This window comes from Pseudorasbora parva, chromosome 13 (assembly GCF_024679245.1).
Source record: "Pseudorasbora parva isolate DD20220531a chromosome 13, ASM2467924v1, whole genome shotgun sequence".
NCBI classification, from domain to species: domain Eukaryota; kingdom Metazoa; phylum Chordata; class Actinopteri; order Cypriniformes; family Gobionidae; genus Pseudorasbora; species Pseudorasbora parva.
Window position 1 is genome coordinate 34,386,311 of NC_090184.1, and position 13,100 is coordinate 34,399,410.

Genomic DNA, 13,100 nt, shown 5'->3' on the forward strand with positions numbered 1-13,100 from the left:
GTACATTTGTGTGTATAATTTAAGCGTGCATAATACAACCCCAAATCCATTAAACCTGGGACAATTTGTAAAATGCAATAAAATCAAGAATCTGATTTGTTCATTCTCTTTCAACTTTTGTTTCACTGAACAACTTAATTGTCTAATGTGAATATATAAACACATTACACACTCCACAAAAGTTGGGATAGAGGCAAATAAAAGCAAAAAGCTTATGGAATATCCATGTTGTAATAGGTAAGGGTATTGTGATTGAGAATAGAAGGTGAAAAGATTCAGGGAATCCAGAAAAATCTCAGTACATGTAGTGCAAAGCATAAAATCTCTTTTACTGTCATGCTACTCTGTTACATATAACCATTGTCACTTAACACAGTCTGTTGCTGCATCAAGAAATGCAACTTAAATCTCTGTCACTGGCTATAAATCAGATCAATGCAGAGATGCCAATGAGTTATCTGGTCCTGAGCTCATCTCAGATGATCCAAAACACAGTGAAATGTGTGCTGCAGTCAGATGAGTCCAAAAAAACTGATTTTGAGTTCTTAGTCCTAAAGATGAAAAGGACCATCCACACTTTCATCAGTGACTGGTGCAAAAGCAAACATCTGTCATGGTATGGGGGTGCATCAACGCAAAACGGCGTGGGTCACTTGCATATGTGTGAAGGTACCATTGATATGGGGTGTACATTGGGAGTGTACAGAGACATTTGATGGCATCAAGATGACATCTTTCTTGAGAAGCAAGAAAATGACAGGCCACATTTCAGCACATGCTAAAACGGAGTGATTCTAGACACTATAGTGTGGATGTGCTTGAATGAAAAGGAGATTTAGATAACGACGACCATGGACTGTCGAGCAGCTCTTATCAGGTGAGATTGGGGCAAAAATTCCACTCGCATCCTCAGTTCCCAAAAAGTGTAATTAAAAGGAAAGGTGATGTGACACAGTTGTAAACATGTCACAACTTTTTTGGATTGTGTAGCAGCCATCGAAATAAAATAAAGTTTTCACAGATTCTTGATTTTATTGCATTTTGCAAAATGTCCCAATTTTTCTAGATTTGGAGTTGTACATAAACATAGAAACGCTGATTAGCAAAGGCATTGATTTGATCAGAGAGTCTCACTAAACCTTCTGCTGCTCACTGTTTGAACTTGCAAATAGTGAAGTCACAGTTTTGAGATTTACTTAATAAGTTTGCTTTAGTCGCGTCCCACCCCATTCCAGCCAGCAGGGCAGGGCCTCTGCGTGCACAGAGATAATAAAAAGGTGTATGTGTAAGAGGAAAAGTAAGTTACAAACAAATGTTTGACTCAAAAGCAAAACTATCAGAGTCCATGTCTGTACAGGTTCAAAGTTGGAGAACAACTCTCCTGAGAGTGTTAGAGATGATCTTTCTGGCCACATTCCACAGTGGACTATTCCTTTAACAGGAATTGTATCTAGCTCTCCCACCACCATGAACTTAATGTGAACAGAACTCCAATCTATTCTCCATTCTGTCTTGGTCCAGTCTTTTGCCGACATCTAATTTGACTTTGAAAGGATAGTAACGATTACACACTGGTCAGACTTGGGTGTTTAGGTCGGTGTTTGTTTTTTTTTATTTTATTATATTACTTTGGAAAAGACAACAGTCAAACTCAATTTCAAATCCTGATATTCATTTGAGTGTTTTCATTTGTTCTTGCAGCTTTGGCAGCATTACCTCAGTATTGTATTATCCTGTTTCATGACAAAAAGTTTGCGATACAAAAAGTTGGAGAGGTGTTCTTTTAGTATTCATTATGTGTATTGCCTTCATGGTATGTACGTATTTATATGTTCTGCATCATTAAATGATCAGAAAGCTTCCCCAAAATATTAATGTAATGGTATATGTATTGTTTGGTTAGAAAATGTTAAATATGCTACATTCCTGTGCTTGTCAGATCAGCATTATTACAATTCCACTTCTGTAAAGAAAAGAGTGGTAAACCTGTTTATCCAGAGATCTCTCTACTTAGGAATGTTGGACCAGAAGTGTCACATTCTATTCTGTTCCTGAAGTGAACTGAAAATGCACTGCAGAAAGTCACATTTTAATTGCTGCCTAGAATTTAGCTAAATCAAAAGTTTATGCAACATGCATAAAAATGAATGTTAATTAATTTTGACCTTTTTGAATTAAATTACAGAAATTACAAGTCATATAAACACATTTTTATTTTTTAGCTAGTTTTTCTCTGGTTGGTTTTCATAATGTCATTAGTGTTATTTTGTTAAGGATGGTCAGGATACACAAACATTCCCCCATTTCCATTCTCATTCCTGTTATTGATGACGTTATTGAATGTTTCAGTTGTGAGTTTTGTTTTACTGACACACCACCCATTCCATTGTTCTATATATAGCTCTAATGTAGCGTCTTCCTTTGTGTTCTTTGAAAGGAACAAAGACAGCATGTACCACGCACTTACATATGCCACTATACTGGAAATGCAGGCCATGATGACCTTTGAACCGGAGGACATCTTGACTGCAGGAAACACGATGAAAGAGGCACAGGCTGTGTGTCAACGGTGTGTTATACTCTCTCTCTCTCTCTCTCTCTCTCTCTCTCTCTCTCTCTCTCTCTCTCTCTCTCTCTCTCTCTCTCTCTCTCTGTATACAGGTGCTGGTCATATAATTAGAATATCATTAAAAAGTTGAATCATTTCACTAATTCCATTCAAAAAGTGAAACTTGTATATTATATTCATTCATTACATACAGACTGATTTCAAATGTTGATTTATTTTATTTTCGATAATTATAATGAAAAACTAAGGAAAATCCCAAATTCAGTATTTTAGAAAATTTGAATATTTGCGAAAAGGTTCAATATTGAAGACACCTGGTGCCACATTTTAATCAGCTAATTAACTCAAAAGACCTCCAAATTCCAAGGGGAAGACTGCTGACTTGACAGTTGTCCAAAAGAGGACCATTAACACCTTGCACAAGGAGGCCAAGACACAAAAACATGCCTCAAAGCACATTTATAGAGAGGCAAAGGAAAGAAAAAGATGTGGTAGAAAAAAGTGGACAAGCAATAGAGATAACCGCACCCTGGAGATGATTGTGAAACAAAACCCCTTCAAAAATGTGGTGGGGATTCGCAAAGAGTGGACTGCAGCTGGAGTCAGTGCTTCAAGAACCATTACGCACAGATGTAACCAAGGCATGGGTTTCAGCTGTCGCAGTCTTTGTGTCAAGCTACTCTTGAACAACAGATGGCGTCAGAAGTGTCTCACCTGGGCTAAGGACAAAAAGGACTGCTGAGTGGTCTAAAGTTATGTTCTCTGATGATAGTAAATTTTCCATTTCCTTTGGAAGAGAAGAGAGGCACACTATCCAAGTTGCTTGAGGTCCAGTGTAAAGTTTCCACAGTCAGTGATGGTTTAGGGTGCCATGTCATCTGCTGGTGTTGGTCCACTGTGTTTTCTGAGGTCCAAGGTCAACACAGCCGTGTACCAGGAAGTTTTAGAATACTTCATGCTTCTTGCTGCTGACTAACTTTGTGAAGATGCAGATTTCATTTTCCAACAGTACTTGTCACCTGCACACAGTGCAAAAGCAAACACTAGCTGTTTTAAGGACCATGGTATCCCTGTTATTGTTTGGCCAGCAAACTCGCCTAACCTTAAAGGGATACTTCAACGCTTTTTCATATTAAACTGTTATTCTCTTAACTAAAACAAGTTGATACATACCTCTCTCATCTCAGTGCGTGCACTTAGTCTCTCTGGTGCGCAGTGACAATCTTTTAGCATTTAGCTTAGCCCACTAAGCCCAGTTCATTCACTATGGTACCAAACAGAGATCACGTTAGAAGCGACCAAACACCTCCACGTTTTCCCTATTTAAATACAGTTACACGAATAGTTGAACGATCAAGTATGAAGACAAAATAAAACGTGGCACTTTTCTAAGCGGATTAAAAAGGAGAACTACAATGTATGGCGGAATGGCACTTCTAAGAGTACTTCGACTCGGTGCAGTAAACAGTCCCGACTGAAACATCCTCCCTCAGATCTCCCCCTCCCTCTCTCATTTCTGTCAATAGGGGGGGTGTTTTAGCCGGGACTTTTTAATGCGCAGAGTCGAAGTACTCTCACAAGTGCCATTCCGCCATACATTATAGTTCTCCTTTTTAATCCGCTTAGAAAAGCGCCACGTTTTATTTTATGTCATCATACTTGATCGTTCAACTATTCGTGTAACTGTATTTAAATAGGGAAAACGTGGAGGTGTTTGGCCACTTCTAACTTGATCTCTGTTTGGTACCATAGTGAATGAACTGGGCTTAGTGGGCTAAGCTAAATGCTAATAGATTGTCACCCAAGGGGGTAATCTAGCGCTCGGAAAGCGTTCCACCCCTAGGGGCTGCCATTGCTAACCAAGCCATCACCTGCTGTTAGCATCCCATTGACTCCCATTCATTTTTGAGTCACTTTGACAGTGAATAACTTTACATCAGAGACGTTTAAAGACTCCATTTGTCCATTGTTTATTTCTAAAGAAACACGACAATGCATAAAAGGCTCCGTTACCTTGTATCTTACACTATCGCCCCGCAGAAGCTGTTTTTGTAAAAATAGGCTAACGATTGCGTCATAACCAACGCGACTCTGTCGCACAGTTGAGAAATTACCGTATAGACCTGAGGAGACGCTCGCAGGCAATCTTTTACTGTCTATGAGACAGTCGGGGGACGTGGAGACATAAAGTCTGATAAAGTCAAGGGGGAAGAATGGGGAGAAGCCCATAGTGAGCCAAAAGCAACGGGAAAAAATATTTAAACAACGTGATTCAGCTTTCACTTTCCACATCTACTAGAAGACCTACAGCTGTCAGACAGGAGGCTCACGTCACATCTACATCGTCAAGACGTTATATATATGTCAGTCTGAGCCTGCGCAGTTCGCTCAGCCATCAGGAAGTGAGTGCCCCTAGGTTGACTTCATTATTTCGCCATTGACGTCAATGGGATCGCTCAGTCCATTTCTTTTACTGTCTATGTTGTCACCACACGTCAGAGCGATTAAGTGCACACACTCAGATGAGAGAGGTATGTATCAAGTCATCTTAGTTAAGGGAATAACTAAGATGACTAAATAACTAATAACTAAATATTAAATAGTTTAATATGAAAATGTGGTGAAGGATCCCTTTAACCCCATAGAAATTCTGTTGGGTATTCTGAAGAGGAAAATGCGATGCATTTTTTAAAAATTTAGAGCAACCTGGGCTCATAACACCTGAGCAGTGCCACAGACTGATCGACTCCATGCCACGCTGCATTGCTGCAGTAATTCAAGCAAAAGAAGCCCCAACTAAGTATTGAGTGCTATACATGCTCATAATTTTCATGTTCTTACTTTTTAGTTGACCAAGATTTCTAAAAATCCTTTCTTTGTATTGGTCTTATGTAATATTCAAATTTTCTGAGATACTTAATTTGGGATTTTCCTTATCAGTTATAATCATCAAAATTAAAAGTCAACGTTTGAAATATGTGTGTAATTGATTGATATATGTTTCACTTTTTTAATGGAATTAGTGAAATAAATAAACTATATATATATATATTCTGTCCATCATTCCCATTTCAGGAGCTAGATGCTACTATTAGCATCTACACACTATTTTCAAGTTCCTCTCTGTTATGTCACATTTGTATTGGTGTCGTAATCCCAGAATGCTGCAGGTCTAGCTAGGTCTATTACCACATCCCAGATGGCAGAGGAATTTCAGAGATCCACGACACACTATTAAAGGGGTGTGACAATCTGTTGCATGCTTGTGTTTCCAGGCAACTCATACACCCTCTGTGACTGCCACATCACCCAGGCCTTGTAGCACTGATCAGCTGATCGCAACTCCTAGCTGCTCTTCAGCTTTTCACATGTCAATTACACTGTCTGGTCCAAATAATAACCACCACCTATGCAAGATAGTTAACCGGTTTTGTCACAATACATGCTATATATTCCTCGCTACATTGATTTTAACTGGTCAAATAATATAGAGTTAATATAGGTCAGGTTTTTAAAGTACTATTGCTACATTAAACCTAATGTCAGTGTTATTCATTCGTATTCTTATTCACCCTCCCTAATGTAAATCCGTCTGAATATATACAGTGCCTTGCGAAAGTATTCGGCCCCCTTGAACTTTGTGACCTTTTGCCACATTTCAGGCTTCAAACATAAAAATATAAAACTGTATTTTTTTGTGAAGAGTCAACAACAAGTGGGACACAATCATGAAGTGGAAAGAAATTTATTGGATATTTCAAACTTTTTTAAATATTAAAAGTAAAATTATTCGGCCCCCTTAAGTTAATAGTTTGTAGCGCCACCTTTTGCTGCGATTACAGCTGTAAGTCGGTTGGGGTATGTCTCTATCAGTTTTGCACATCGAGAGACTGAAATGTTTGCCCATTCCTCCTTGCAGAACAGCTCGAGCTCAGTGAGGTTGGATGGAGAGCGTTTGTGAACAGCAGTTTTCAGTTCTTTCCACAGATTCTCGATTGGATTCAGGTCTGGACTTTGACTGGCCATTCTAACACCTGGATATGTTTATTTTTCAACCATTCCATTGTAGATTTTGCTTTATGTTTTGGATCATTGTCTTGTTGGAAGACAAATCTCCGTCCCAGCCTCAGGTCTTTTGCAGACTCCATCAGGTTTTCTTTCAGAATGGTCCTGTATTTGGCTCCATCCATCTTCCCATCAATTTTAACCATCTTTCCTGTCCCTGCTGAAGAAAAGCAGGTCCAAACCATGATGCTGCCACCACCATGTTCCTTGTTCTTCATGATGCTCTCTGCGCTTTAAACGGACCTCTGAGACTATCGCAGTGCAGGTGCATTTATACGGAGACTTGATTACACACAGGTGGATTATATTTATCATCATTAGTCATTTAGGTCAACATTGGATCATTTAGAGATCCTCACTGAACTTCTGGAGAGAGTTTGCTGCACTGAAAGTAAAGGGGTCGAATAATTTTGCACGCCCAATTTTTCAGTTTTTGATTTGTTAAAAAAGTTTGAAATATCCAATACATTTCGTTCCACTTCATGATTGTGTCCCACTTAATGTCGATTTTTTTTACAGTTTCATAGTTCGCAAAGTTCAAGGGGCCCGAATACTTTCGCAAGGCACTGTACGTGAAGGCCAAGAAAGAAGAAATTATGATCAGGTCACAGACCTGATTTAAACCTGCATTTTCCACATTAGCACCACAAAGCACCATGTTTGGAGCTTATGCGCTAATTGCTAGGCCGCAGCTCTGACACATTAGACCCATTTTATCACCTCCTTCACATTTGACTAGATCTTATTACAAGATTAGGAGCCATATAACAGGTTTCAGCATGCTATGTTCCCCAAACTCTGATCTCAATTAACTACTTAAAAAGCGGCAATTTAAAGAGCTTCAACAAACCACGGTGTTTCTGTCTTTATATAAGATATTTATATAAATACATCTTTAGGTGCAAATATTAGAAAATGTACTCCCAGCATAATTGGAATCAGATTTTTTTGACCAGTATGCTTATACACACAAGGAATTTGTTTTGGTGAAGCTTACAGTACACACAAGAGGGTGTATATACTGTCTTTTATATATATATATATATATATATATATATATATATATAAAAGACAGTATATACACCCTCCTGTGTGTACTGTAATGTATATATGTGTGTGTATTTATATATATATATAAAATTAAGATTTTATTTTGCATAGTGGGGAGAACTTGGGTATGGATAAATGTCGTCTAGGAAGAAACCTTTTTTTAGGTGCCTGACCATTCTGGTGCTCAGTGGATTTTGTAGGGTAATTCATCTGATTCTGAATGTCTTTCTTTTACTTTAAAAAAAAAAAAAAGTTTAATAGAAGCCATACTGACTATAGAAGAATAATTCCTATTTGTCCCTCCAAGGGGAGTCAGTTTACTCAGACAGAAACCAGACTGAAATTGTGTCCTTAGAGCCAAACCAACTCTCTATGTATATGGTCTGAGCCCTGAGGAATACTATGAATCAAGCCGTGCTTTGACAATTGGGTCGAGTGCAAGTTTGTCTGCTGTAGTGGTACCAGCTTTCACACACAATTACTGTAACAGAGAACTCAAGGCTGACCTCAGCCAACTATGCCAACCGTAACCACTACTACTGATGGGTCATTGTGTTGTTTTTGAACAGGACTGATAAGTGTGTGTTTGTCATTACAGATACCGTAAAAAGTCTTCCTTCAACAGCAAAAACTTCACAGAAGGTGGGTGCCTGCATTAATATATCAATAAATTATTAATTGGCGATGAGGATGCATCAGTGAATAAATAAATTATTATTTTAGAGATTTTTAATTGCTGCCACTATAATACTCTTTATGCAATCACTTCCTTAAACCATGGTGACCATATCATGTGGCTGTTTTATGAAAAGGCCATGTGACATACTTCCACCTGATAGTCTGAAAGCATAATTTCATTTGTGCCCTCCCCAGAGGAGCTCCACGCTGAAGTGTGCTATGCCGAGTGCCTCCTCCAGAGGGCAGCGCTCACTTTCCTGCAGGTTGGTCAAGTGAAGGATAACATTTTACTGCTGATATTAAATCTAATTCACCCTGTTGTTAGTTATTATATTATATGAGTAAAACATCATTTTGTGCATAAAGTTGTTTTATACTTAATGCTTAATGCTTTAAGTTTTTTCCAGGATGAAAATATGATCAGCTTCATAAAGGGAGGAATGAAAGTGAGAAACAGCTATCAAATATACAAGTAAGACCTGCTGCAGTTTTTTTAAATACATTTTTTTTTTAATCAAAACTCAAAAAAATGAAGTGAAGAAATAAAATAAAATAAGTGTTAGATTAAAAAGTTTAAGTACTGAAATAAAGCTAAAAAGAAATTTAAAAAACAAATGCTAATAAAAATGACTAAAGCACATGACAAAAATAAAGAAACCTTTAAAATTAAAAATTGAAAATATACAAATTAAAGCATATTCAAAATACTATAATATTGTATAAATAATACTAAAATAACACTGATTTGTGAAATGACACTTATTTATCTTTCCCCTCTAATTTAATATGTAGAGGCTTTTATTGCAGGTGAATTATAAAACATAAATATTAAATATTATTTTATTAATTCATATTATTATAGTTAATCTATTTTGCTTCTTTTTTTATTACATATTGTTATTATTATTATTATTATTATATATTGTTGTACTGTATATTTGTAATATATTATAATCTATTAAGTATTAAAAATAAAATAAAGTTTTCATGTTTAGGCTTACAATGTAATTTGCTTAAATATCTTAATCTGAAGAAATGTTTGGTGTATGTGTTTTCACATATATGCTTACATACGTATATTTCTATGTCTATTTCTTTGTGTTTATTTAAATTGTGTTTCATTGCAAGGGAGCTACATACAATCCTGAAGTCCTCAAGCTATGTTCACGGTGACAATCATGGTCATTTTGAGGGAGGCGTTAAGCTTGGGGTCGGGGCCTTTAACCTGGTAAGTGTGTTGTCATATGTTTTCTTGTACCTTTCCATTAAAAGACATCCTATTGTTCCCTCTTTAAACCATGACCGTTTATGAATCCTAGCATTGAGGTTATTGAGGACAAGGTTGTTTTCTCAACCCCTCACCTGTTTCTCCCAGATGCTGTCGTTGTTGCCAACACGGACTCTCAGGTTGTTGGAATTTGTGGGCTTCTCTGGTAACAAAGTGAGTATTGTGTAGTACTAAGCTTAGTTTGGCTGTGCTCACGTTTGGCGTGTACAAATGAAATTGAATCTGAGCTTATTTTTTTCTTTCTTACTGTCTTAGCAATAAAGTGTGTCAAGATGTTTTATACTCTATAAAAAGTGCTAACCTGCGATTGTTTTTTTAAAGAGCTATTCATACATGATTTAACCCATAAAGAAGTTTTGTTTTGTATAGATTGATGTATTTAGGTTGATTCAATGATATAATAAATATGTTGAAATGTAGTGAAGCACAGAAGTGTGGATGATTTCCGGTTTGAAATGTCTGTCTTGACCATGTTTGTTTTTTCTGCAATCCACACTGTGTATTTTATAGGAGTTTGGTCTTCAGCAGCTCCTGGAGGGCTCCGCTGAGCACACGTTTAGGTCTTTCCTGTGTAACATGTTATTGCTTTGCTACCACACCTTCATGAGCTTCATTTTGGGTAAGAGAAAATTGCTTCCGAATCACATATTCAATTCATATGGAGCATATCAGAAGTAACACTGTTCTTCTATGTCACCTTGTGTGTATGTGTGTGTCCTTTAGGCACTGGAGAGGGAGATGTGGAAGATGCAGAAAAACTGCTGCAGCCTTATCTAAAAAAGTATCCGAAGGTACTTTCTTGACTTGGAGATTTTCCTGTGAATAAGCCAAACCCACTCAAAAGAACAGAACAAAAATGTGAACAGCTTTTGCAACTAGTGCACTCTACATGTTATGTTATATGATGTTATATTATGTTATATGAAGAGCATCTACACAGCCTCTGTTGAACTTCTGTGTTTTGTCAGGGATCCATTTTCCTTTTCTTCGCTGGTCGAATAGAGGTTATTAAAGGAAATCTGGATGCTGTAAGTGATTGTTACTCTTTTGCAATGTATAAAAAGCGGAGTTTAAATTGTTATTCTTTTATATTTTATTTCTCTTGCCTGTTTAAATGTGTTCATATGCATGTTCTTGTCTTGCAGGCTATCAAGCGTTTCGAGGAGTGCTGTGAAGCTCAGCAGCACTGGAAACAGTTCCATCACATGTGTTATTGGGAGCTGATGTGGTGTTTCACTTATAAGAGGCACTGGAAGATGGCCTACTTCTATGCAGACCTGCTCAGCAAAGAGAACACCTGGTCTAAGGTGAAACCCTAAAATATACAGTTAACTGGTGCACTGAATGCACTTGATCTGTGGGCCATTCAAAACTGAATGGAGAATCTCTTTTTTGATTGTAATACATTTAAATTAGAAACCATGATGTGGAATTTAAATACGAATGAAAATTGAGTGGAAATGGAATTAGGATTATATCAAACATATTTTATTTAATAAAATTGAAGATTTTGCTCTGAGTTTAAAAGCTCTGCTGTTATAACATGAATGGAAGCTGAGGACAATTAATCTCCTGCCGGGATGATTGTGTTTGCTGTGCAGTTTGGAGCTCATTGCTCTTTTTTTTTTTCTTTCTCACACACACTTTTTTCAGGCCACATATGCATATATGAAAGGTGCTTACCTCAGCATGCTGAGTCGTGAGGAATGCCAGCCGTTCGGGGAGAATGAGGTGGCTTTGTTTAGGTAATGGCAAGGGAATTGTGTGTGAGCCTGTACTTATATGTTTGTGTCTGTGCACTTTTGTTCATAAGAGGATGTAATCACATGATTAAATATAAATCGATAAATCAGATAACATGACCACAAGATCAGAAAAAGCTATATACAGCCTGTACTGTGACATCATTCAGTTCAAGCAAGCATTGCAAATGACCTTATTTTTGATCTCATATTTCAGTTGAACCTCTCATGTAGCCCATCCACTATAAATAGACATAGATGTATGCATTTTCCTGTATTATACAACCTGTGATCTGTTTTGCACTTTTCAGGCAAGTTCCCAGTCTGAAGCAGAAAATAGCTGGAAAGTCATTGCCCACTGAGAAGTTTGCCATCAGAAAAGCTCGACGCTATAATACAGATAACGCCATTCCTCTTCCTGCACCTCCATTGGTCAGTGTTCAGTATTATACAGATTCTATTGTCTGTATTTATTTGATACTGTCTAAAAAGTGTCTTATGTAAACAGTTCACACAAGATGTGTTCTTGCATCTTTAATCATTGTGTTGTGTCTCTCCTCACAGTGTAAAGCAGTGGTTCGCCGCCCACTAGTTGCCTTATATGACTTAAAATTAATTAGCTGCATTTTTTGCGGAAGAACATTGTTTTGGTTGTGCTTTGGCTCGGTGTGACTGTGCGGCTGAATATGGTTATACTACTGCTCATAAAACATTCACTACTAGGCTTAAGAGCTATGACCAGTTTAGATGGTAAAGAGCTCAAGCTGACTATCTGAAGACATTACTGTATTTAATTCCAGCACATCTCTACAAAAAACATAATAAAATGTCCATTCCCTATAGAGATTACTTTACAATGAATCTGTTAGAGGGCTACTTATGGCAGTTTATCTGTTAAATAAAATATCTTAGTCACCTGTTGAGTAATAAAAACGCAATAAATCTTTGCATCACTTTTACAACACTTTAAATCCCTCAGTTCTCACCATCTCTAAAAAGCCAAGCCATTGTTGATTTACTATCTCTGTTGCATTTTCTTTTTGCCAGCAGACTCTCCCTTATTCAGTGTTTTTTTTTTTTTTTTTTAAATGGGTGAATCACTGTAGGTTTGAGATTTAGCATGCTCCAGGACAACCTCGTTCTTACTCGTTATGACAAATAACCAATGCCACTCCCCAAACTGATGCATGTACGCAATTTCCTGTGAAAAACATCCAGCTAGGCCTAAAATATAAACACTTTTAATAGGCTAACCATAGTGAATAAAGGTAAGGTGAAAACATGTTTTGGATTGATTGATATATTGGCTCATTATTTCAATTGTTAATTTTAGAACAAAAAAAGTGATATACTATACTTTTAAAATAAGACAAAACAAGCATGAAAACAAGCTAAAATGTTATCTTCAAATTCAAATGTTGTTGACAATGGGGAGCAGTGAAGTCAAAAAGGTTGAGATCACCATTCAGATGTGTTGAGTCTGATCATGTACATTGGCAACGGTGTACTGCATCTATAAACATGCTTCCTGTTCTAGTCCATTGTGTTCCGTTTTGCTATTTTTAAATGTGAAAAAAATTATATTTCCTATGTGATTGGCCCTTTAATTAACAGTGTTAGGAATTAGACCATCCTGACTTTGTAATAAACAAAGGGAAGCATCTGCAGTCTTAGATTCTCACTCATTGTGTGGGTATGTTTACACAAC

The 13,100-nt window shown here is 37.1% G+C and overlaps 1 protein-coding gene across 2 annotated transcripts in view; it reads left to right on the forward strand.

Moving 5' to 3' along the window:
- ttc39a (tetratricopeptide repeat domain 39A) overlaps positions 1-13,100 on the forward strand; it is a 29,233-nt gene that overhangs the window by 10,541 nt on the left and 5,592 nt on the right. For both annotated transcript variants that reach the window (XM_067414120.1, XM_067414121.1), the window contains 12 exons: positions 2,438-2,569; positions 8,283-8,326; positions 8,558-8,625; positions 8,770-8,834; positions 9,491-9,590; positions 9,738-9,803; positions 10,161-10,269; positions 10,374-10,441; positions 10,619-10,678; positions 10,796-10,957; positions 11,304-11,395; positions 11,704-11,824. In XM_067414120.1, the coding sequence (XP_067270221.1) occupies positions 2,438-2,569; positions 8,283-8,326; positions 8,558-8,625; positions 8,770-8,834; positions 9,491-9,590; positions 9,738-9,803; positions 10,161-10,269; positions 10,374-10,441; positions 10,619-10,678; positions 10,796-10,957; positions 11,304-11,395; positions 11,704-11,824 (1,087 nt within the window). The remainder of the gene's footprint in view (positions 1-2,437; positions 2,570-8,282; positions 8,327-8,557; positions 8,626-8,769; positions 8,835-9,490; positions 9,591-9,737; positions 9,804-10,160; positions 10,270-10,373; positions 10,442-10,618; positions 10,679-10,795; positions 10,958-11,303; positions 11,396-11,703; positions 11,825-13,100) is intronic.